This window comes from Tursiops truncatus, chromosome 8 (assembly GCF_011762595.2).
Source record: "Tursiops truncatus isolate mTurTru1 chromosome 8, mTurTru1.mat.Y, whole genome shotgun sequence".
Taxonomy (NCBI): Eukaryota; Metazoa; Chordata; class Mammalia; order Artiodactyla; family Delphinidae; genus Tursiops; species Tursiops truncatus.
Window position 1 is genome coordinate 54259475 of NC_047041.1, and position 25787 is coordinate 54285261.

The 25787-nt window shown below is 46.2% G+C and overlaps 1 protein-coding gene and 1 pseudogene across 2 annotated transcripts in view; one reads left to right on the forward strand and one right to left on the reverse strand.

Annotated features, from left to right (window-relative positions):
• The window catches only part of MYO7A (myosin VIIA), an 86990-nt gene that overhangs the window by 12195 nt on the left and 49008 nt on the right, over positions 1–25787 (reverse strand). Inside the window, exons 30-34 of one of the 2 annotated variants that reach the window (XM_073808402.1) lie at positions 6361–6531; positions 3946–4063; positions 3064–3190; positions 1692–1975; positions 589–779 (exon numbers count right to left, since the gene is read on the reverse strand). In XM_073808402.1, the coding sequence (XP_073664503.1) occupies positions 589–779; positions 1692–1975; positions 3064–3190; positions 3946–4063; positions 6361–6531 (891 nt within the window). The remainder of the gene's footprint in view (positions 1–588; positions 780–1691; positions 1976–3063; positions 3191–3945; positions 4064–6360; positions 6532–25787) is intronic. The other variant, XM_033862206.2, reaches the window with a different exon arrangement.
• LOC101323414 (ester hydrolase C11orf54 homolog) lies at positions 12043–12989 on the forward strand (annotated as a pseudogene).

The following is a 25787-nucleotide window of genomic DNA, read 5'->3' on the forward strand; positions in this document are numbered from 1 at the left end:
GCCCCATTCTGACCCTGGGAACACCTTTCCTCCTGGGGGATCTGACGTTACCACTGCCTCCATCATGCTGGCCTTAGGACCCTTCCCTTGGTGCCCTGTGTCTGAACTAAGTTGGGTCTGTCAGAAAGCCTGGACAAGGCAGCGGATGTAGTGTGAGAACTGCCCCGTCAACAGAGCCTGGCTCCGGAGCTGCCTGGAAAGCTGGGCTCCGAGTCCTCAGTGCTGGCTCAAGGGGCTCCGGAGGAAGCAGGGCCTCACTTCCCATCTCTGCCCTCACTGCCTTTCTGGACAGTGCAAGCCCCTACCCCCGTCCCCATCCCCTAGGCCACTCTTCTCTGATCCCCTACCCCTGGGCAGTTCCTCCTCTGATGCAATTTCTAGGTCCCTCTCCACCTGGCATACATTGGATAGTTGCCCCCAACTTTCAGTTTATGGTCCCATAAGACCCCCAGATCATCTTCACAGAAGCTGCAAAGCATGAATCTACTGTAATCCCTCACTCCATTTTATGTGGGAGGAAGACAAGGAGGGGCCAGGGGAGGGGCCAGGGGAGCCTCCCATGCATCTGCCCCACCCCGGGCCACGTACCACAATCTCCCGCGGTGGCATGGTGACAGTGGGCATGACATACACGCAGTCGGTGGGGAAGTCCCCACGCTGCTTGGTCCTCTCATTGATGCCATTGGCCCAGCCTGAGTTCATGACCTGCTCTCCTGTGTCATGGTCCAGGATGATGAGGTCCCCCTTGGCAAAGCTGAGGAAGCCTGACTCCTCGCCCGCTGGAAGGCATGGGTGAGCAGGGCCACATGGGGGCAGAGAGACAGGCTGGGTTGGAACACCTCTCTTGGGGTTGATGACCCGTAAGCCTCTCCTTCCCACTGGAACTGAGGCCCTGTCCCGTATCTGCTCAGCAGCCGCTCTGCCTCTACCTTGCACAACCCCCAACACAGATAGCCGTCGGAGGGGGCCCCTTCCCAGCTCAGAAGCCTTCCGTGGCTCCCCACTGCCCTAAAAGGAATCCCACACTCCTCGACACGCTACAGGCCTGTTGCTGGCAGATGGCCTTCCTGACGTCTTCTGCCTCACTTTTTGCCCCTCCCGCCTCACCTCACCCATTCCAGCCGAAACAAACTACCCGCAGTTCCCAGACACACCTGCCCTCTCCAGCCTCTGCTCGGTTCTCTCTGCCCCAAACGTTCTGTTCACACATACGTCCTCCCCGAACCCCAGGCTCCCACAGCCTCTGGGCTTCCCGGGTCACTGCACTATCACAGGGATGGGCACTGTCTGCTCCCACCCCCTCCCCACTGAGGGCAGGGCTGGGTTCATTTCGTCTCTTTCTCACGCTCTGCTCGGGACCTCAAAGGCCCGGGGATGCACGGTCCATAGTTGTTACCACTGTCATCATTTGAAGATGGTGGGTATTGGGGGAACACTGAGGAGGAACCCCTGATCTCATTTGGAGAAGTTGGCAAGTAATAGGTATTTAAGACCAGAGGGAGGAAGGTTCCCCACAGGGCACAGATCGAAGGCACAGGGTTGAGCTATTTGGTCCAGCTGGAAACGAAGGTTTCTGGGGAAGAATGGGTAACAGGCTCTAGTGATCCTGAATGCCAGGCCAAGGCCAGGGCACGTAATCTGCCTAACACCCTGACCCCGGGGACTGGCATCTCGTGCCAGGAGCCACTCACCAGGGCTGGGGTTGTCCTGCAGGGCCACCACATACTTAGACCTCTTTCGGAGCCCCTCCAGGAAGGTGACCACCAGGTCACGGATGTCCTCAGCATTGCTGGAGGTGAAGGTGTACTCATCCCCCTTGATGGTGGCCAGCGTAAAGCTGGGGGCTACCAGTTTCGCTCCCCTGCAGGACCAACACGGAGAACAGGGCCCTGTCGGGGTCACTCCTGCCCAGCCCGAGTGAGATGCAGCACAGCCCAGGTCAGAGCAGCCCAGCGAGAGCGAGACACGGCACTCCCTGAAGGAGACCAAGGCCAGCCCAGTCAGATGTGGCCCAGCCAGAAAGAGGCCGGCCCAGCCAGGGTGAGATGGGGCCCAGGCAGCCACAGCTCAGCCTGAGTCAGCCACGGCCAGGCCAAAGTCACACATGGTCCTGGGAGGCCTGCAGGGGGAGCTCACTTCCCCTTTGTTGTCTAATTCCCACTCACCCTTTAGGGCTCAGCCTAGAAACCACCGCCTCCAGGAAGCCCTCCCTGCCTTCCCATAGCCCTCAGCACACTGGCCCCTACTTTACAATGGCTTATTCGATGCCCATCTCCCCTCTCAAGTGAAGCTGCAAGAGGACAAGGACTATCTTGTCACCACTGCATCCCATGTGCCTGGTCAGAGCTGGACATGACCCAACCCCTGCCCACATCGGACACAGCCCAGAGACACTCCTACAAGCCCCAGATGCGGGGAGGAGGCACTGCTGGGAATGCCAGTCCATTCCAGGACCCACTCCCAACGTTGCTCCCATGTGCACTGCACTTCTCAGTTTACAAAGAGCTCTCCTATCAATTATTGCATGTATTCCTCACCACTGTACTGATGGAAAGACCTCCATTTTAGAGATGAGGGCTGAGTCCCATCATCTCTAAATGGGAGGTGAGTCCCACACGGAGCCCTGAATCTCAGGCCAGCTTTTTGTACACGCTCGACTGTCCCTGACTGTCCTAACCACCCGTGCCCATCTCAGAACAGCCACGAATGTGCTGTAAATACCCGCCCCCCCCCCACACCCTATAGGGAGGAAGATGCCTGAGGGGTCTGCAGGGTGCAGCACATACTGCTCGGTCACATGCGACCAGGACAGCCACTGCGTGTCTCTGCACCTCGGTGATGTCCTCTGTTAGGTTTCCTTCAAAGGCCCCCATGACCCGCAGAAAAGCCCCGGGAGCTCTCTCCTTCCCTGTGTGTCTGCCTGTGTCTCCATCTGCCCCTCCTCACTTCAGAAAGTGCTGAATCAGGACCCTGGGTTTGAGTCCCATCCCTGCCACTGGTCTTCATGCGGCTTTGGACAAGTCCCCGCCCTGCACTGACGCGGGGGGTGGGGGCTGGACTAACCTACTGCTGGACACGGCCATGATCTCGGGGAAGGACAGCTCCAGAAGCACCTGCTCCTGCTCGTCCACGAAGTAGACGCCCGTCCAGTTGACGGCCACGATGACGTCGTTCTTGGGGAGGCTGGGGCCTGGGGCAGAGACAGAGGCACTGAGAGGGCACCTGCCCGCTGCCGGACCCAGCCCTTCTCGATCCTCATAACCACCAGGGAGGTGGCCAGGGTGGGGTATGTTGATGTCCATTTTACAGATGTGGAAACTGAGGCTCGGAGAACACAACCTCCCTACGAGCCGAAACCCCAGGTGCGGCGGGAAGAGAGTGTTGGATTAAGGAACTGGGTTGGAGCCGCGTTCCTGCCACTGGTCTGTGCAGCTTGGGACAAGTCCCTGCCCTGCGGTATGGTGGGATACGGGGAGGAGTCAGACAAACTGAGCCCCAACGTTCCCTCGAACCTGATATTTGGTGGTTCTGTGAAGCCACCACCAGCACAGGGCCTGGCATGGAGCAGGTGCCTGGTACCGGTGGCCCGAGGTTGGCTAAGCAAGTGGCCAGGACAGGTCTGTCGGCTGCATCTACTCTCAGCTTCACGGGTTCGGCCCAGCCTCTGCTCTGGGCCACCCTCTTCTGTACACAGTAGGTGCTTTAATGATCACAATACTCAGTCAATTGTTTGACCCAGTGTGTTGCTGAGTACCTACTATGTGCCACGGAGCCCTACTGGGCTGCAGGGAGGCAGGACCCACTCAGCACACTCACTTGGAGGCCAGGCAGCCCTGCGGGCAGGAGGCTGGCTGACTGGGGAGTCTGGCTCAGGCCATCCCCCTCCCTCTGTCACGGACCAGAGCCATCGAGGGAGGGATGGGAGGCAGGTGGGCTGAGGGGTACCTGAGAACTTGTAGGCTTCGTAAAACCTGGAGAAGAGCAAGGGCCACTTGAAGCGGGCATAGTTGACCACATCCTCTTTGACCTTCTGGGCATCAGTTCTCCTCTGGGCATAAATCCCCTGGAGGGGCACAGACAGGGGACAGGGGATAAGAGACTTGGCACAAGCTCTGCCTGGAAATCAAACGTCCCTGTCTGCACGTCAGAAGTGGGCCCCAGGCCACCGTGTCCTCGTGCACACCATGGCCTCACCCCACCCCCCCCAGCCCACAGCCTCCCCGTCACTCCATCTTCCTCCGATTCCATCAACAGCGGTGAGCACTTGCTAGAGGAACATGGGTCCCCCCCTCAGGGAGCTCCCGATTCAGCAGAGTGACAAGAAAGCCCACAATCCCAGCCGGCGCATGTGCAAGGCACAAGGGCAGGGATCAGGGAAGGAGTTTGGGGAACAGGAACATGAGTGGCTAAGGATGGGGCCGGGGGGGGTGCCAGGCCTGACCAAGAAGAGGGAGTGGGAAACCGGTGAGTAGGAGCCAGGTCACAGAGAACCATGGGCGAGGCCACCACTGTGAGGCTGGTCTCTTAGTGGAAACTGACAGGTAAACTTGGGAGTTAGGAAGATTGCAGGGTAGAGAAGGGTTGGAGCCTGGAGTGGGCAAGCAGATGGGGGAATAATGCAGTGCTCCTGGCAAGAAATTAATGCACGCATGTTTTATTATCTAAAAATATTCTGCCGAGCTTTAATAAGAACTTGGTGGTATTGGAGTAGAATTGGAGGGATCAGAATGAACTCATGGTTTTTATCATCTATGAACACAAACATAGATAAAGACGTGTGTGTGCCAGCCCCTGTGCTGTCACATTTCCATGCACGAAGAGGGCCCAGAAGCAATGCCATCCCAAGAGCTGTGAGTATTCAGGGATAAGGGGCTCAGCATCTCCAACCTAATCTCAGATGGCTCAGAAAAAATAATAACATGTATGTGTGCAGAGAAAATAAAAGTAAATGTGGGACAATGTTAACATCTGGTGAGTCTAGGTGAAGTGCATACTGTACACAGCAGGCCTAGCTTTTTAACTTGCAACTTTTTCGTAAGTTTGAAATTATTTCAAAATAAAATGTTTTTACTCCTCTGACCCTAATAATCATGCTAATTCGGACCTGTCCACTCTACAAGAGGCCGGGGCCAGGGCTCTGGAACGCACAGGCCAGGGCACTACAGTCCAGGGGGAGACACACGAGCTCGGTCATGGGCTCTGAGAGGGCAGAGGGCACATCTGTTGTACTCGCAGCTGTGTCTCCAGGGCCTGGTGCAGTGCCCAGCACATGGCAAGCACCCAGAACAAAGGGAATTCATGAGTGATGGCACCCAACCCAGAACATGCCAGGTGCCACATGCACGTTGGCCGCGCACACCGAGGACCCAGGGAAGGCAGAGGAGTGGAGGTGGGGACGGAGGCTGGAGCTGCTGGCAGGTGGAATGGACGGGCTTCAGCAGCTAACCAAGTGTGAGGGGTGAGGGAGAGGAGGTGGCCAAGGACAGAGAGTGGGGGAGGGAGTACATGCATCTCTTCTGGAGGGGGCTGAGGACAGGGAGGTCCTCGGGGGTGAGCCAGGCCTAGAAGCACAGGGGGTGCAGGGAGCATTCGGGTACAGGTGGAGACTTGTGGGCAGCTCAAGGGGAGGCAAAGAGCTCAGGGGGAGACACATGGGGCTCCTGGGTTAGGGAAGAGGCCACGTGGCGTAGGGGTTGAGACACACTGATCTTGGAGCCCTTGGCAACTTGTGTGCAAAGAGGATTCTGCTCTTATACAACCAGGGCCTGGAGATGGGGAGGCCCATGGGTCCCCTCCAGCAGCCAGGGTCCCCCACCCCAACCAGGGCACCCCTGCTCTACTTGGGGCGGGTCTCTTAGCTTAGAAGGGAGCTACTCAGGGCTGGTTATGGGCCTGGGGCCTTAAACAAGAGGCAGAGGGGGCCAGTACCTCAAATTCCCCAGGCAGGAAGTTGGGCCAGAGCTCTTTTAGGGGAAAGGAGGTGCACTTCCTAGAAGCTCCTCCAGCATGCACCAACTCTCCTGAGCTGCAGCACTAATAAGCTTTGGTGGGAGGCCAGGAGCTGGGACCCCCAGTGCCCATGGACCCATGGTTTCCCTCATGAGGCCATGGGGCTAGATTTGATCCATCTCTGTGTCCCTGGCGCCCAGTGTAGAGTAGAGGGCAGAAAACACAAGTGAACTGATATCCATGGTGGAGAAAGGCTGCTGGGAGCCAGGAGGTCAAGGGTGCCATCCTGTCCTCCCAGCCCCATGGACAGACAGATGTCAGGTAAGAGCTGTGGCCTCTTTGATTTCTCAGGTCCTTACCCTTCAGCCAGGTCATCAGAAAGCCCCTCCTTCACAGCCCCAGCCCTCTGACCTTCTTGTGGGCAGCAATGGCCAGCTGGGCCCACTTCTCCAGCGTCCTCAGGGGCGTGATCTCGCGGTCAGGGATGTAGGTGGGCACGAGGTTCAGGAGGCGCTCCAGGATCATCTCAGAGCCGTAGTCCACAAAGTACTGCTGGGAGGCCAGCTCGGCCAAGTCATCCTCCTAGGTGTGGGGAGATCTCCTTCACACACGCTCTGGGAAGCCATTCCGGGCCACCAAAGCCCCCAGGCCCTGCATCCTGTCACTTTCAGACCCTTGCCATTGGGACCCTGTGCTCTCCCTGACTCACCAGGACCTCCTGTCTGCTTGGTGGAGCCATGAGCACCCCAAGGGCAGGACCACACTCACCTGCTCCTGGGTTTCCTCAGCACCAGCACAGAGCTGGACTCTGCCCAGGGGCACATGAGCTGACCCAGGGGGACCAGCCAGCCCATTGGTAATGGGTCAGCCACTACCTTCTCAGCCTGATGAGAAAGGCCTGCCCTGGAGAATGGGGGACCTGGGTACCGCTGGAGACTATCAGAGGAACGGGGTGCATCACTACCTCCATCACCATCACTACACCCCCTGGGGACAGTCAAGGCATTGAACAACCAGTGAGTCATAATGCAGAGGTTGCAGAGAGCCAGATGGGCACTGAGCATTTGCCCCTTTTCTGTCTGAGGCTGGTGCATGGCAGCCCCAGTGATGCCTGCCTGGGGCTCCCCAGGGCTATGGCAGCAGGGGCAATAGGGAAAGGGTCTTGTGCACCTTGAAGGCAGTAGATGTTTTCCAACTAGTTCAAAGTAGTTTGGAAATTTAGAAACTGATACGGCTGTACTAATACATTCTCCTTGAATATCAGCTCGCCAACACCAAAACCACCACTATTATCATCACCACCATTACCAACACCAACACCACCATCAGCAGCACCATCATCATCATCACTACCTTCACCACCACCTACACCATCACTACCTCCACCATCATCCCTCATTTCCATCATCTCCATCCTTATTCCTCCATCATAATAACCAACAGAACCATAAGTGTCATGAAAACCATCATCACCATCAAAAACAAAGCAACCACATCAATCCTGTCCTCAGGAGATAAAAGGATACACGTTTGTAAACTGTGGTCTAAACGAGTGGATCTCTTACTCCTTTAGAGCAGAGTTTCTAGACTAACTAACAATACAGCAAGATGCCAGACAAGATGGTGGAGTGGAAGGACCTGAGCTCACTTCCTCTCACAAAAACACCAAAATCACAACTAACTGCTGAACAACCATCGACAAAAAAGCACTGGAACCTAACAAAAAAGATATTCTACTTCCAAAGACAGAGAAGAAGCCACAACAAGACAGTAGGAGGGGTGCATTCTCAATACAATCAAACCCCATGCCAGCCAGGTGGGCAACCCACAAACTGGAAAATAATCATATCACAGAAGTTCTCTCAAAGGAGTGAGAGTTCTGAGTCCCATGTCAGGCTCCCCAGTCTGGGCGTCTGGCAAAGGGAAGAGGAGCCCCTGGAGCATTTGGCTTTGAAGGCCAGCTGGGCTTGATCACAGGAACTCCACAGGACTGGGGGAGAGAGAGACTGCAGTCTTGGAGGGCACACACAAGAGTTCACATGCACTGGGACCCAGGGCAAAGTAGTGACTCCACAGGAGCCTGGGCCAGACCTACCTGCAGGTCTTAGAGGGTCTCCTGGGGAGACAGGGGGTGGTTGTGGCTCACTGTGGAAACAAAGACACTTGTGGTGGAGGTACAGGGTACTCATTGGCATGAGCTGTCCTGGAGGCTGCCATTTTGACACTAAGACCTGGCCCACCCTACAGCTCGAAGGCTCTAATGCTGGGACATCTCAGGCTGAACAACCAGAAGGCCAGGAACACAGCCCCAATCATCAGCAGACAGGATGCTTAAAGTCTTCCTGAGCCCACAGCTGCCTGTAAACACACCCCTGGACATGGCCCTGATCACCAGAGGGACAACACCCAGCTCCACCTACCAGTGGGCAGGAACCAGTCCCTCCCACCAGGAAGCCTCTTAGACGAGCCTCATGCATCAGGCGGCAGACGCCAGAAGCAAGAGGAACTAAAATTCTGCAGGTTGTGGGACCATAAACACAGAAAGTTAGACAAAATGAGACAGCAGAGGAATATGTTCTAGATGAAGGAACAAGATAAAACCCCAGAAGAACAACTAAGTGAAGTGGAGATAGGCAATCTACCTGAAAAAGAATTCAGAGTAATGATGGTAAAGATGATCCAAGATGTCGGAAAAAGAATGGAGGCAAAGATTGAGAAGGTAAAAGAAATGTTTAACAAAGACCTAGAAGAACTAAAGAACAAAAACAGAGGTGAACAATACAAAAACTTAAATGAAAAATACTCTACAAGGAATCAATAGCAGAATAAATGAGGCAGAAGAAAGGGTAAGTGAGCTGGAAGACAGAGTGGTGGAAATCACTGCCACAGAACAGAATAAAGAGAAAAGAAATGAGGACAGGGCTTCCCTGGTGGCACAGTGGTTAAGAATCCACCTGCCTGGGCTCCCCTGGTGGCAGAGTGGTTGAAAGTCCGCCTGCCGATGCATGGGACACGGGTTTGTGCCCCAGTCCGGGAAGATCCCACATGCTGCGGAGTGGCTAGGCCCGTGAGCCATGGTTGCTGAGCCTGCGCATCCGGAGCCTGTGCTCCACAACGGGAGAGGCCACAACAGTGAGAGGCCTGCATACCGCAAAAAAAAAAAAAAAATCCACCTGCCAATGCAGTGGACACGGGTTTGAGCCCTGGTCCAGGAAGATGCCACATGCCACGGAGCAACTAAGCCCATGTGCCACAACTACTGAAACCTGTGTGCCTAGAGCCCATGCTCCACAAGAGAAACCACCACAATGAGAAGCCCGAGCGCCACAACGAAGAGTAACCCCTGCTCACCTCAACCAGAGAAAAGCCTGCGCACAGCAACGAAGACCCAACACAGCCAAAAATAAATAAATAAAATTAATTTATTTAAAAAAAGAAAAGAAAAAGAAATGAGAACAGTTTAAGAGACCTCTGGGACAATGTTAAACGCACCAACAATCACATTACAGGGGTCCCAGAAGGAGAAGAGAGAGAGAAAGGACCTGAGAAAATATTTGAAGAGATAATAGCTGAAAACTTCTCTAACATGGGAAAGGAAACAGTCACCCAATCCAAGAAGTGCAGAGAATCCCATACAGGATAAACCCCAGGAGGAACACGCTGACATACATATTAATCAAACTGACAAAAATTGAAGACAAAAAGAAAATATTAAAAGCAGCAAGGGAAAAGCAACAAATAACATACAAGGGAATCCCCATAACGTTATCAGCTGAGTCGTCAGCAGACCAGAAGGGAGTGGCACGATATATTTAAAATGATGAAAGGGAAAAAACTACAACCAAGAATACTCTACGCAGCAAGGCTCTCACTCAGATTTGATGGAGAAATCAAAAGCTTTACAGACAAGCAAAAGCTAAGAGAATTCAGCACCACCAAACCAGCTTTACAACAAATGCTAAAGGAACTTCTCTAGGTAGAGAAGAAAAGCCCACAACTAGAAGTAAGAAAATTACAAATGGGAGAGCTCACTGATAAAGGCAAACATACAGTAAAGGTGGGAAACCATCCACACACAAATATGTTAACAAAATCAGCAATGGTGAGAAGAGGGTACAAATGCAGGATGTTGGAAACACATTTGAAATTAAGAGACCAACAACTTAAAACAATCTTGTATATATATAGACAGCTATATCAAAACCTCCTGGTAACCACAAACCAAAACTCTACAATAGAGATACCCACAAAAAAGAATCCAAACACAACACTAGTCATCAAATCAAAAGAGCAAAAAAGAGGAAGGGAAGAAGAGAGAACTACAAAACAATCCCAAAACAATTAACAAAACGTCAATAAGAACATACATATCAGTAATTACCTTAAATGCAAATGAATCAAATTACCTTAAATGCAAATGAACCAAAAGACATACACTAGCTGAATGGATACAAAAACAAGACCCATATATATGCTGTCAACAAGAGACCCCCTTCAGATCTAGGGACACATACAGACTGAAAGTGAGGGGATGGAAAAAGATATTCCATGCAAATGGAAATCGAAAGAAAGGTGGAGTAGCAATATCCATATCAGACAAAATAGACTGTAAAATAAAGACAGACAGTTACAAGAGACAAAGGTAGGCACTACATAATGATCAAGGGAGCAATCCAAGAAGAAGATAAAACAACTGTAAATATATATGCACCTAACACAGGAGCACTTCAATATATAGGGCAAATGCTAACAGCCATAAAAGGAGGAACCAACGGTAACACAATAATAGTGTAGGACTTTAACACCCCACTTATATCAATGGACAGATCATCCAGACAGAAAATCAATAAGGAAACACAGGCCTTAAATGATACATCAGACCAGGTGGACTTAATTGATATTTATATAGCATTCCAACCAAAAGCAGCAGAATACATATTTATCTCAAGTGCCCATGGAACATTCTCCAGGATAGATCACATGCTGCGCCATAAAGCCTTGATAAATTTAAGAAAACTGAAATCATATCAAGCATCTTTTCTGACCACAATGCTATGAGATTAGAAATCAATTACAAGGAAAAAACTGTAAAAAACACAAACACGTGGAGGCTAAACAATATGCTACTAAACAACCAATGGATCACTGAAGAAATCAAAGAGGAAATCAAAAAATTCCTAGAGACAAATGAAAATGAAAACATGATGATCCAAACCCTGTGGGATGCAGCAAAAACTTTTCTAAGAGAGAAGTTTAAAGCAACACAATCTTACCTCAGGAAACAAGAAAAGTCTCAAATAAACAACCTAAACTACACCTAAAGCAACTAGAGAAAGAAGAACAAACAAAACCCAAAGTTAGTAGAAGCAAAGAAATCATAAAGATCAGAGCAGAAATAAACGAAATGGAGATGAAAAAAATAGCAGAAAAGATCGATGAAACAAAAAGATGGTTCTTTGAGAAGATAAAAAATTGATAAACCATTAGCCAGACTCATCAAGGAAAAGAGGGAGAGGTCTCAATAAAATTAGAAATGAAAAAGAAGTTACAGCAATACCACAGAAATACAAAGGATCATAAGAGACGACTACAAGCAACTATATGCTGATAAAATGGACGACCTAGAAGAAATGGACAAATTCTTAGAAAAGTACAGTCTCCCAAAACTGAACCAGGAAGAAACAGAAAATATGAATAGACCAATCAGAAGTACTGAAATTGAAACTGTGATTTAACAACTCCCAACAAACAAAAGTCCAGGACCTGATAGCTTCACAGTGAATTCTATCAAACATTTAGAGAAGAGTTAACACCTATCTTTCTGAAACTATTCAAAAAATACCACACAAAAAGTCCAATATCACTGATGAACACAGATGCAAAAATCCTCAACAAAATACTAGCAATCCAAATCCAACATTACAAGGATCATACACCACGATCAAGTGGGATTGATCCCAGGGATGCAAGGGTTTTTCAATCTCTGCAAATCAATCAGTGTGATACACCACATTAACAAATTGAAGAATAAAAACCACCATTCCAGGTTGTGCCCTGCCCCCTTCCCTCTTGTTTCATTCACACCTAAGGAAGATGGCTTGCGCTGAGTATTCTTTTCAGCTGTCAAGTCTAGAGGAGCTTGTTGGAGTTCTGCAGAAGGTGCTAAAGGATAACTTTGCTGATGTCCAGGTCTCTGTAGTTGAGTGCCCTGATTTGACTAAGGACCATTTACCTTTCCTGTAAAAGGCATCTGTGGGAAAACTAGAATTGCAGAAGTAGGAGGTATGCCTTACTTATTGCCTCTTGTAAATCAAAAAACAAGTTTATAACCTAAATAAGATTGCAAAAGAACTCCAACTTCCCAGAGCTTTTATTCTTAGAGCAGGAGTAGACCCATTTCAGACTCTTGGATTCAATTCTGAGTTTATGTCAGTTGTTCAAACAGAAAGTGAACACAAACCTCCTGTGTATTGAAGTTCATTTGCTCGTATTAACCCTAAAGATGGAGGGTGCCTACTAGAGAAGTACAGTGAGAATATCATGATTTGGGGTGTGCATTACTGGCTAATCTTTTTGCCAGTGGGGGCCAACCTGGAAAGGTCATTGAGATGAAAGCCAAAAGAAGAACTGGAAAACTTAACTTTGTGACTTGTATGAGACAGACTCTTGAAAAAGATTATGGAGATAAGCCTGTGGGGCTGGAAGGTACTTTCGTGATTCAGAAGAGAAAAGTGAAGACTCACATTATGCCCACAGAATTGTCTTCCTGCCCATTGAACTCTGATGAAGACGTGAATAAATTGTTGCATTTTTATGAGATGAAGGCTCCTTTGGTCTGTCTGCTGGTTTTTGTCTTCAGAGACCCAGGGTTTGATTTGAGGTTGGAGCACACTCGGTGTTTCAGTCATCATGGAAAAGGTGGACACTACTATTATGACACCACCCCAGATATAGTGGAATAACTTGGATACTTCTTACCTGCAGAGTTTCTGTATTGCATTGACCAACCAAAAGAGACCCATTCTTTTGGGCGAGATTAAATCAACTGATACTCATTTAGAAGAAGAAATAATTAAGGTTAATTGATTGATTAACTCATTGATAGATAGTAATATAAAATCCAAAGGGGTCGGCAAGATGGCAGAGGAGTAGGAGGACGTGGAATTCATCTCTCCCCACAAACGCATCAAGAATACATCTACAAATGGAACAATTCTCACAGAGCACCAGCTGAACACTAGCAGAGGACCTTGGATACCTAAAAGGACAAGAAAGATCCCCGTGTAACCAGGTAGGATGAAAGAAAGAAAAAGGGAAAAAGAAAAGGAGAGGAAGCGGGATGGGAACGGCACCCCTGGGTCGTGGGGAGCTGAAGGAGAGGAGAGGGTCCCACATCTGGGGAAGCCCCCTCATAGACAGGGGCATGAATTGGGACACAAGGGAATTCATGGGCTATTGGAAGAGAGTGCCAACAGCCAAGCAGGACAGAGTGAAACCTACACAGATGGTCTGTGCCACAGCCCTGTGTGCCCCAGCCTGAGACAGGTGTCCACTGGTGTGCACAGAGGCTGAGTGCTGGAACATGGGGTTTGGAGAGCAGACCCAGGAGAAGGCTTCTGTTGGCTGTGAGGAGACAGCCTGAGGGGATGGAAGTGAGGAAATCCACAACTGGGAATGCTTGTGGAGGAAACTTGGACTGCCACAGAAGCAAAGAGCCATAGTTAAGTGATGCGTAAGGGGCAAAGCTGCCATTGCAGACTCTCTCCCCGTGTTCCAGCCCCTGCCTCCCCGGGGAACTAAGAAGGGCCCCCGCTGGGGCCAGCTCTCCTGTGCCCGTGACTGCTGGCTCCCCCACGTGCCCATCGCCACCAGGGTAGACTCATGTGCTCCAGGGCAGCCTCGGGAGCAGACCCCTGTGGGTGGCCCACACACAGAGGTGGGGCTGAAACGACAGCTGAGCCCCAGGGGACATGCAACTAAGGAAGAAAAGCTGAAATCTCTCTTCACAGCTGCACAAACCATGAATTGACACCCCCGTGACTGGCCTTGTAAAGTTAGCACCTACAGAACATCTGAATGGACAATCAGTGCTCCTGCAGCCAAGGCAGGTCTAGCTTTAGCAGCTGTAGACTTTGTGGGCACATACACATGAGGGTTGGGCTGGCCTAGAGTTGGAGCTGCCCCCATAGCATCCACAGTGGGTCCAGATCCATGATTACTGCAATCCTAGGACCTGACTTCAGTAGATCTATGCTGGTGGCCTGGTGAAAACAACATATGAGAGACACCAGGGCCGATTGCTGGCATACCCACATTTAAGGTGGGGCTGAGAGCAGTGCCAATGATGGTGTAATCTGAGAGCTCGCACAACAGGTGAAAGGTGACACAACAGAGCAACCCCACAGGTGAACAGCTCCAGAGGAGGAATACTCAGTGGCTTCCTTCCCAGTGGGAGTGCTCCAATCCTGCCTACCTCACAGTGCAGATCAGAACCACAGCTAAGAAGAAGACCTGGGGGCCTCTACTCCAACAACTAGGGAGTAGAGCCCATCTCTGACAGGGCAGTGACAACCACAGAGCAAAGGGGAAGCTCTACTCAATATCCAGTACAGGCTATGGTCACCACAACATCAGTCATACCTCCTATAAAGAGGCTAATGTCCAGAATACACCGAGGAAAGAAGTGGCAGATATCTATACTAAAAACAACCCTCGCACCAAAAAATATTAAACCCACGCAGGCTACACATGGACATTCCCACATAAAATAGCCCTCCAAGACAGTGGGAGAGTCTGGCATTGGGCAGAAGAACCCCCAGAGCATTTAGCCCCAAAGGCCAGCAGGGCTTGAGGGCAGGAGCCCCACAGGGCTGGAGGAAATGGAGACTCCACTCTTGGAGGGTGCACACAAGGTCTCACGTGCACTGGGACCCAGCACAAAGCAGTACCTGATAGAAACCTGGATTATACCTACCTAGGGGTCTTAGAGGGTCTCCTGGGGAGGCGAAGGTCAACTATCACTCACTGTGAAGGCTAGGACACTGAAGGCCCAGGGAATACTGATCAGAGTGAGATCTTCCAGAGGTGCACATTTCAGCACCAAGGCCCGGCTTGAGAGCTGGAAAGTCTCAGTCCAAACAACGCCCGAGATAAGGACACAGCCCCACCCATCAGAAGACAGGCTGGCTGGAGTCATACTGAGCTCACAGCCACCTCAAAACACACCCCTTCACATGGCCCTGCCCATCAGAGGGACAAGACATAGCTCCACCCACAAGAGGGCAGGCACCAGTTCCTCCCAGCAGGAAGCCTACACAAGTCGCTGGACCAACCTCACCCACCGGGGAGCAGACACCAGAAACAAGAGCAACTATGATCCTGCAGCTTGTGGAAAGGAGACCTCAAACACAGAAAGTCAGACAAAATTAGTGACAGAGAAATATGTTGCAAATGAAGGAACAAGATAAAATCCACAAGAACAACTAAATGATGAGGAGATAGGCAATCTACCTGAAAAAGAATTCAGAGTAATGATAGTAAAGATGATCCAAAATCTCAAAAAAGAGTGGAGGCACAGATCGAGAAGGTACAAGAAATGTTTAACAAGGAGCTATGGACTTTGCTGGTGGCACAGCAGTTAAGAATCCACCTGCCAATGCAGGGGACACAGATTCAATCCCTGCTCCAGGAAGATCCTACATGCCGTGGAGCAACTAAGCCCATGCTCCACAACTACTGAACCTGCACTCTAGAGCCTGCAAGGTGCAACTACTGAGCCTGCATGCCACAACTACTGAAATCCATGAGCCTAGAGCCTGTGCTCCGCAACAAGAGAAGCCACCGCAATGAGAAGCCTGTGCACTGCAACGAAGAGTAGCCCCAGCTCACCGCAACTAGAGAAAGCCTGCAAGCAGCAACAAAGACCCAACACAGCAATAAATGAATGAATGAATGAATAAAATTTTTAAATTATTTGTTTATTTAGTTAGTTATTTAAAAACCCAAGGAGCTAGAAGATTTAAAGAACAAATAGAGAGGAACAATACAATAACTGAAATGAAAAACACTCTAGAAGGAATCAACAGCAGAATAAATGAGGCAGAAGAAAGGATAAGTGAGCTGGAAGACAGAGTGATGGAAATCACTGCCACAGAACATAATAAAGAAAAAAGAATGAAAAGAAATGAGGACAGTCTCAGAAACCTCTAGGACAATATTAAACACATGAACATTCGCATTATAGGGTTCCCAGAAGGAGAAGAGAAAGAGAAAGAGCCTAAGAAAATATTTGAAGATGTTATTGCTGAAAACTTGCCTAACATGAGAAGGGAAAAACTCACTGAAGTCCAGGAAGCACAGAGAATCTCATGCAGGATAAACCCAAGGAGGAACATACTGAGACACATATTAATCAAAATGACAAAAATTAAAGACAAGAAAAATATTAAAAGCAACAAGGGAAAACCAACAAACAACATACCAGGGAATCCCCATAAGGTTATCAGCTGAATTTTCAGCAGAAACTCTGTAGGCCAGGAGGGAGTAGCATGATATATTTAAAGTGATGAAAGGGAAGAAACTACAACCAAGAATACTCTACTCAGGGACTTCCCTGGTGGTGCAGTGGTTAAGAATCTGCCTACCAATGCAGGGGACATGGGTTCAAGCCCTGGTCTGGGAAGATCTCACATGCCTCGGAGCAACTAAGCCCATGAGCCATAAGTACTGAGCCTGTACTCTAGAGCCTGCGCACCACAACTACTGAGCCTGTGTGCCACAACTACTGAAGCCCGCACGCCTACAGCCCATGCTCCACAATAAGAGAAGCCACGGCAATAAGAAGCCTGCACACTGCAATGAAGAGTAGCCACCACTCACCGCAACTAGAGAAAGCCCAGGCGCAGCAATGAAGACCCAATTGAACTGAAAATAAATAAATTAAATAAATAAATTTATTAAAAAAAAAGAATACTCTACCCAGCAGAGCTCTCATTCAGATTCAAGAGAGAACTCAAAAGCTTTACAGCAAAAGCTAAGCGAATTCAGCACCACCAAACCAGCTTTACAACAAATGTTAAAGGAACTTCTCTAGGTGGGAAAGAGACCAGCAACTTAAAACAAGTTGGTTTTATATACAGTGGTACATATATACACTGCTAAATCAAAACCTCAGGGGAAATGCAAACCCAAAACTACAATAGATACACACACACAAAAGAAAAGGCAACCCAAACACGACACTAAAGATGGTGATCAAACCACAAGAGAAGAGAACAAAAGAGGAAGGGAAGAAAAAAGATGTACAAACCCAAAACAATTAAGAAAATGGCACTAGGAACATACATATTGATGATTACTTTAAATATAAATGGATTAAATGCTCCAACCAAAAGACATAGATGGGCTGAATGGATACAAAAACAAGATCTGTATATATGCTCTCTACAAAAGACCCACTTCAGACCTAGGGACACATACAGACTGAAAGTGAGGGGATGGAAAAAGATATTCCATGCAAATGAAAATCAAAAGAAAACTGGAATAGCAATACCTATATCAGACAAAATAGACTTTAAAATAAAGACTGTTACAAGAAACAAGGAAGAACTCTACATAATGATCAAGGGAGCAATCCAAGAAGAAGATATAACAATTGTAAATATATATGCCCCCAACACAGGAGCACCTCAATATATAAGGCAAATGCTAACAGCCATAAAAGGAGAAATCAACAGTAACACAGTAATAGTGGGGGACTTTAACAACCCACTTACAGCAATGGACAGATCATCCGGACAGAAAATTAATAAGGAAACACAAGCCTTAAATGACACATTAGACCAGATAGAATTAATCGGTATCTATAGGACATTCCATTGAAAGCAGCAGAATACACATTCATCTCAAGTGCACATGGAACATTCTCCAGGATAGATCACATCTTGTACCACAAATCAAACCTCACTAAATTTAAGAAAATTGAAATCATCTCAAGCATCTTTTCCAACTACAATGCTACGAGATTAGAAATCAATTACAAGAAAAAAAATGGTAAGGAACAAAAACACATGGAGACTAAATAATATGTTACTAAACATCCAATGGATCACTGAAGAAATCAAGAGGAAATTTAAAAATACTTAGGGACTTCTCTGGTGGTCCAGTGCTTAAGATTCCATGCTTCTACCACAGGGGGTGGTGAGTTCAATCCCTGGTTGGGTAACTAAGATCCCACATGCCACACAGCTCAGCCAAAAAGATTTTTAAAAAATACCTAGAGACAAACGACAACAAAACCACGACAATCCAAACCTATGGGATGCAGCAAAAACTGTTCTAAGATTGTATAGCAATACAATTTTACCTCAGGAAACAAGAAAAATCTCAAGTAAACAACCTAACCTTATACCTAAAGCAACTAGAGAAAGAACAAACAAAACCTAAAGTTAGTAGAAGGAAAGAAATCATAAAGGTCAGAGCAGAAATAAATGAAATAGAGACAACGAAAACAATAGAAAATATCAATGAAACAAAAAGCTGTTTCTATGAAAAGATAAACAAAATTGATAAACCTTTAGCCAGACTCATCAAGAAAAAAATGGAGAAGGCTCAAATCAATAAAATTAGAAATGAAAAAGGAGAAGTTACAACTGACACCACAGAAATACAAAGGATCATAAGAGACTACTACAACGAACTGTATGCCAACAAAATGGACAACCTGGAAGAAATGGACAAATTCTTAGGAAGGTACAATCTTGAAGATGGCAGAGTAGAAGGACGTGTGCTCACTCCTTCTTGACAGAGCACCAGAATCACAACTAACTGCTGAACAATCATCAACAGGAAGACACTGGAACTCACCAAAAAAGATACCCCACATCCAAAGACAAAGGAGAAGCCACAATGAGACGGTAGGAGGGGCACAATCACAATAAAATCAAATCCCATAACTGCTGGGGGTGACTCACAAACTGGAGAACACTTATACCACGGAAGTCCACCCAGTGGAGTGAAGGTTCTGAGCCCCACGTCAGGCTTCCCAACCTGGGGGTCAGGCAACGGGAGGAGGAATTCCTAGAGAATCAGACTTTGCAGGCTAGCAGGATTTGATTGCAGGACTTTGGCAGGACTGGGGGAAACAGAGACTCCACTCTTGGAAGCCACACACAAAGTAGTGTGCACATCGGAACCCAGGGGAAGGAGCAGAGACCCCATGGGAGACTGAATCAGCCCTCCTGCTAGTGTTGGAGGATCTCCTGCAGAGGCAGGGGGTGGCTGTGTCTTACTATGAGGACAAGGACACTGGCAGCAGGAGTTCTGGGAAGTACTCCTTGGCGTGAGCTCTCCCAGAGTCTGACATTAGCCCCGTCAAAGAGCTTGGGTAGGCTCCAGTGTTGGGTCACCTCAGGTCAAACAACCAACAGGGAGGGAACCCAGCCCCACCCATCAGCAGACAAGTGGATTAAAGTTTTACTGAGCTCTTCCCACCAGAGCAATGCCCAGCTCTACCCACCACCAGTCCCTCCCATCAGGAAACTTGCACAAGCCTCTTAGATAGCCTCATCCACCAGAGGGCAGACAGCAGAAGCAAGAAGAACTACAATCCTGCAGCCTGTGGAACAAAAACCACATTCACAGAAAGTTAGACAAGATGAAAAGGCAGAGGGCTGTGTACCAGATGAAGGAACAAGATAAAACCCCAGGAAAACAACTAAATGGAGATAGGCAACCTTCTGGAAAAAGAATTCAGAATAATTATAGTGAAGATGATCCAGGACCATGGAAAAAGAATGGAGGAAAAGATTGAGAAGATGCAAGAAATGTTTAACAAAGACCTAGAAGAATTAAAGAACAAACAAACAGATGAACAATACAATAACTGAAATGAAAAATACACTAGAGGGAATCAATAGCAGAATAACTGAGGCAGAAGAACGGATAAGTGACCTGGAAGACAGAATGGTGGAACTCACTGCTGTTGAACAAAATAAAGAAAAAAGAATGAAAAAAACGAAGACAGCCTAAGAGACCTCTTGGACAACATTAAACACAACAACATTCACATTATAGAGGTCCCAGAAGGAGAAGAGAGAGAGAAAGAAAGGACCCGAGAAAATATTTGAAGACATTACAGTTGAAAACTTGTCTAACATGGGAAAGGAAATAGCCACCCAAGGCCAGGAAGCACAGAAAGTTCCAGGCAGGATAAACCCAAGGAGAAACACGCCAATAAACATAGTAATCAAAGAGACAAAAATTAAAGACAAAGAAAATATTGAAAGCAACAAGGGAAAAATGACAAATAACATACATGGAAACTCCCATAAGGTTAACAGCTGATTTCTCAGCAGAAACTCTACAAGCCAGAAGGGAGTGGCATGATATATTTAAAGTGATGAAAGGGAAGAACCTACAACCAAGATTATTCTCCCAGCAAGGACCTCATTCAGATTTGAGGGAGAAATCAAAAGCTTTACAGACAAGCAAAAGCTAAGAGAATTCAGCACCACCAAACCAGCTCTCCAACCAATGCTAAAGGAACTTCTCTAAGTGGGAAACAAAAGAGAAGAAAAGGACCTACAAAAACAAACCTATAACAATTAAGAAAATGGTAATAGTAACATATATATTGATAATTACTTGAAACGTGAATGGATTAAATGCTCCAACCAAAAGACACAGGCTCACTGAATGGATTCAAAAACAAGACCCATATATATGCTGTCTACAAGAGACCCACTTCAGACCTAGGGACACGTAGAGACTGAAAGTGAGGGGATGGAAGAAGATATTCCATGCAAATGGAAATCAAAAGAAAGCTGGAGTAGCAATACTCATATCAGATAAAATAGACTTTAAAATAAAGAATGTTATAAGAGACAAGGAAGAACACTACATAAGGATCAAGGGATCAATCCAAGAAGAAGATATAACAATTATAAATATATATGCACCCAACATAGGAGCACCTCAATACATGAGGCAATTGCTAACAGCTATAAAAGAGGAAATCGACAGTAACACAGTAATAGTGGGGGACTTTAACACCTCGCTTACACCAATGGACAGATCATCCAAACAGAAAATTGATAAGGAAACAGAACCTTTAAATGACACAATAGACCAGATAGATTTAATTGATATTTATAGGACATTCCATCCAAAAAGAACAGAATACACTTTCTCCTCAAGGGCACATGGAACATTCTCCAGGATAGATCACATCGTGGGTCACAAATCAAGCCTTGTAATTTTAAGAAAATTGAAATCATATCAAGCATCTTTTCTGACCACAACGCTATGAGATTAGAAAGCAATTACAGGGAAAAAAAAGGAAAAACAAAAACACATGGAGGCTAAACAATATGTTACTAAATAACCAAGAGATCACTGAAGAAATCAAAAAATGCCTAGAGACAAATGACAATGAAAACACAATGATCCAAAACCTATGGGATGCAGCAAAAGCAGTTCTAAGCAGGAAGTTTATAGCAATACAAGCTTACCTCAAGAAACAAGAAAAATCTCAAATAGACAATCTAACCTTACACCTAAAGGAATCAGAGAAACAAGAACAAACAAAACCCAAAGTTAGTAGAAGGAAAGAAATTAAAAAGATCAGAGCAGAAATAAACAGAAACAAAGAAAACAATAGCAACGATCAATAAAACTAAAAGCTGGTTCTCTGAGAAGATAAACAAAATTGATAAACCATTAGCCAGACTCATCAAGAAAAAGCGGGAGAGGAGTCAAATCAATAAAATTAGAAATGAAAAAGGAGAAATTACAACAGACACCACAGAAATACAAAGCATCCTAAGACACTACTACAAGCAACTCTGTGCCAATAAAATGGACAACCTGGAAGAAATGGACAAATTCTTAGAGAGGTATAACCTTCCAAGACTGAACCTGGAAGAAACAGAAAATATGAACAGACCGATCACAAGTAATGAAATTGAAACTGTGATTAAAAATCTTCCAACAGGAGGAGCCTCCGCAATGGCGCCCACCAGCATGGGCTTTGTGCAGTAGAAGGAGCTCCCCTGTATGTGCTGCAGCTGCCCTCCGCCTCTCCAGGAGACTCTCCAAGACCAGCAGGTTTTCAAACTAGCCACAGAAAAGATGCCGAATCATCTCCCAGGGTAAAGGAATAATCGTTTCCAGGCTGCTCAGAGTGAAGGAGGACACATGGGAGACTGATACACAGACTTCCCACCTTTCCTGTTTTCAGCTCCATACTCCACCCTTACCTTCTGAGCCGTGTGGATGAAAGGCTCTTGGTGCTGCAGCCAGGAGACAGTGCTGTGTCTCTGAGGTGGGAGAGCCAACTTCAGGACACTGGTCCACAAGAGACCTCCCAGCTCCACATAATATCAAACGGCGAAAATCTCTCAGAGATCTCCATCTCAACACCAGCACCCAGCTTCACTCAACGACCAGCAAGCTACAGTACTGGACATCCTATGCCAAACAACTAGCAAAACAGGAACACAACCCCACCCATTAGCAGAGAGGCTGCCTAAAACCATAATAAGGTCAAAGACACCTCAAAACACACCACCAGACATGGACCTGCCCACCAGAAAGACAAGATCCAGCCTCATCCACCTGAACACAGGCACTAGTACCCTCCACCAGGAAGCCTACACAACCCACTGAACCAACTTTAGCCACTGGGGACAGACACCAAAACCAATGGGAACTACGAACCTGCAGCCTGCAAAAAAGAGACCCCAAACACAGTAAGATAAGCAGAATGAGAAGACAGAAAAACACACAGCAGATGAAGGAGCAAGATAAAAACCCACCAGACCTAACAAATGAAGAGGAAATAGGCAGTCTACCTGAAAAAGAATTCAGAATAATGACAGTAAAGATGATCCAAAATCTGGGAAATAGAATGGGCAAAATGCAAGAAACATTTAACAAGGACCTAGAAGAACTAAAGATGAAACAAACAATGATGAACAACTCAACAAATGAAATGAAAAATACTCTAGATGGGATCAATAGCAGAATAACTGAGGCAGAAGAACGGATAAGTGACCTGGAAGATAAAATAGTGGAAATAACTACTGCAGAGCAGAATAAAGAAAAAAGAATGAAAAGAACTGAGGAGAGTCTCAGAGACCTCTGGGACAACATTAAACACACCAACATTCGAATTATAGGGGTTCCAGAAGAAGAAGAGAAAAAGAAAGGGACTGAGAAAATATTTGAAGAGATTATAGTTGAAAACTTCCCTAATATGGGAAAGGAAATAGCTAATCAAGTCCAGGAAGCATAGAGAGTCCCATACAGGATAAATCCAAGGAGAAATACACCAAGACACATATTAATCAAACTGTCAAAAACTAAATACAAAGAAAACATATTAAAAGCAGCAAGGGAAAAACAACAAATAACACACAAGGGAATCCCCATAAGGTTAACAACTGATCTTTCAGCAGAAACTCTGCAAGCCAGAAGGAACTGGCAGGACATATTTAAAGTGATGAAGGAGAAAAACTTGCAACCAAGATTACTCTATCCAGCAAGGATCTCATTCAGATTTGATGGAGAAATTAAAACCTCTACAGACAATCAAAAGCTGAGAGAGTTCAGCACCACCAAACCAGCTCTACAACAACTGCTAAAGGCAAGAAACACAAGAGAAGGAAAAGGCTTACAATAACGAACCCAAAACACTTACGAAAATGGGAATAGGAACATACATATCGATAATTACCTTAAATGTAAATGGACTAAATGCTCCCACCAAAAGACACAGATTGGCTGAATGGATACAAAAACAAGACGCATATATTTGCTGTCTACAAGAGACCCACTTCAGACCTAGAGACACATACAGACTGAAAGTAAGGGGACGGAAAAAGATATTTCATGCAAATGGAAAGCAAAAGAAAGCTGGAGTAGCAATTCTCATATCAGACAAAATAGACTTCAAAATAAAGACTATTAAAAGAGACAAAGAAGGACACTACATAATGATCAACGGATTGATCCAAGAAGATATAACAATTGTAAATATTTGTGCACCCAACATAGGAGCACCTCAATACATAAGGCAAACACTAACAGCCATAAAAGGGGAAATCGACAGTAACACATTCATAGTAGGGGACTTTAACACCCCACTTTCACCAATGGACAGATCATCCAAAATGAAAATAAATAAGGAAACACAAGCTTTAAATGATACATAAAACAAGATGGACTTAATTGATATTTATAGGACATTCCATCCAAAAACCACAGAATACACATTTTTCTCAAGTGCTCATGGAACATTCTCCAGGATAGATCATATCTTGGGTCACAAATCAAGCCTTGGTAAATTTAAGAAAATTGAAATTGTATCAAGTATCTTTTCTGACCACAACGCTATGAGACTGCACATCAATTACAGGAAAAGATCTGTAAAAAATACAAACACATGGAGGCTAATCAATACACTACTTAATAACGAAGTGATCACTGAAGAAATCAAAGAGGAAATCAAAAAATACCTAGAAACAAATGACAATGGAGACACGATGACTCAAATTCTATGGGATGCAGCAAAAGCAGTTCTAAGAGGGAAGTTTATATCAATACAATCCTACCTTAAGAAACAGGAAACATCTCGAATAAACAACCTAACCTTGCACCTAAAGCAATTAGAGAAAGAAGAACAAAAAACCCTCAAAGTTAGCAGAAGGAAAGAAATCATAAAAATCAGATCAGAAATAAATGAAAAAGAAATGAAGGAAACAATAGCAAAGATCAATAAAACTAAAAGCTGGTTCTTTGAGAAGATAAACAAAATTGATAAACCATTAGCCAGACTCATCAAGAAAAAAAGGGAGAAGACTCAAATCAATAGAATTAGAAATGAAAAAGGAGAAGTAACAACTGACACTGCAGAAATACAAAAGATCATGAGAGATTACTACAAGCAACTCTATGCCAATAAAATGGACAACCTGGAAGAAATGGACAAATTCTTAGAAATGCGCAACCTGCCAAGACTAAATCAGGAAGAAATAGAAAATATGAACAGACCAATCACAAGCACTGAAATTGAAACTGTGATTAAAAATCTTCCAACAAACAAAAGCCCAGGACCAGATGGCTTCACAGGTGAATTCTATCAAACATTTAGAGAAGAGCTAACACCTATCCTTCTCAAACTCTTCCAAAATATAGCAGAGGGAGGAACACTCCCCAACTCATTCTACGAGGGCACCATCACCCTGATACCAAAACCAGACAAGGATGTAACAAAGAAAACTACAGGCCAATATCACTGATGAACATAGATGCAAAAATCCTCAACAAAATACTAGCAAACAGAATCCAACAGCACATTAAAAGGATCATACACCATGATCAAGTGAGGTTTATTCCAGGAATGCAAGGATTCTTCAATATACGCAAATCAATCAACGTGATACACCATATTAACAAATTGAAGGAGAAAAACCATATGATTATCTCAATAGATGCAGAGAAAGCTTTCGACAAAATTCAACACCGATTTATGATAAAAACCCTGCAGAAACTAGGCATAGAGGGAACTTTCCTCAACATAATAAAGGCCATATATGAGAAACCACAGTCAACATCGTCCTCATTGGTGAAAAACTGAAAGCATTTCCACTAAGATCAGGAACAAGACAAGGTTGCCCACTCTCACCACTCTTATTCAACATAGTTTTGGAAGTTTTAGCCACAGCAATCAGAACAAAAGGAAATAAAAGGAATCCAAATCGGAAAAGAAGAAGTAAAGCTGTCAGTTTGCAGATGACATGATACTATACATAGAGAATCCTAAAGATGCTACCAGAAAA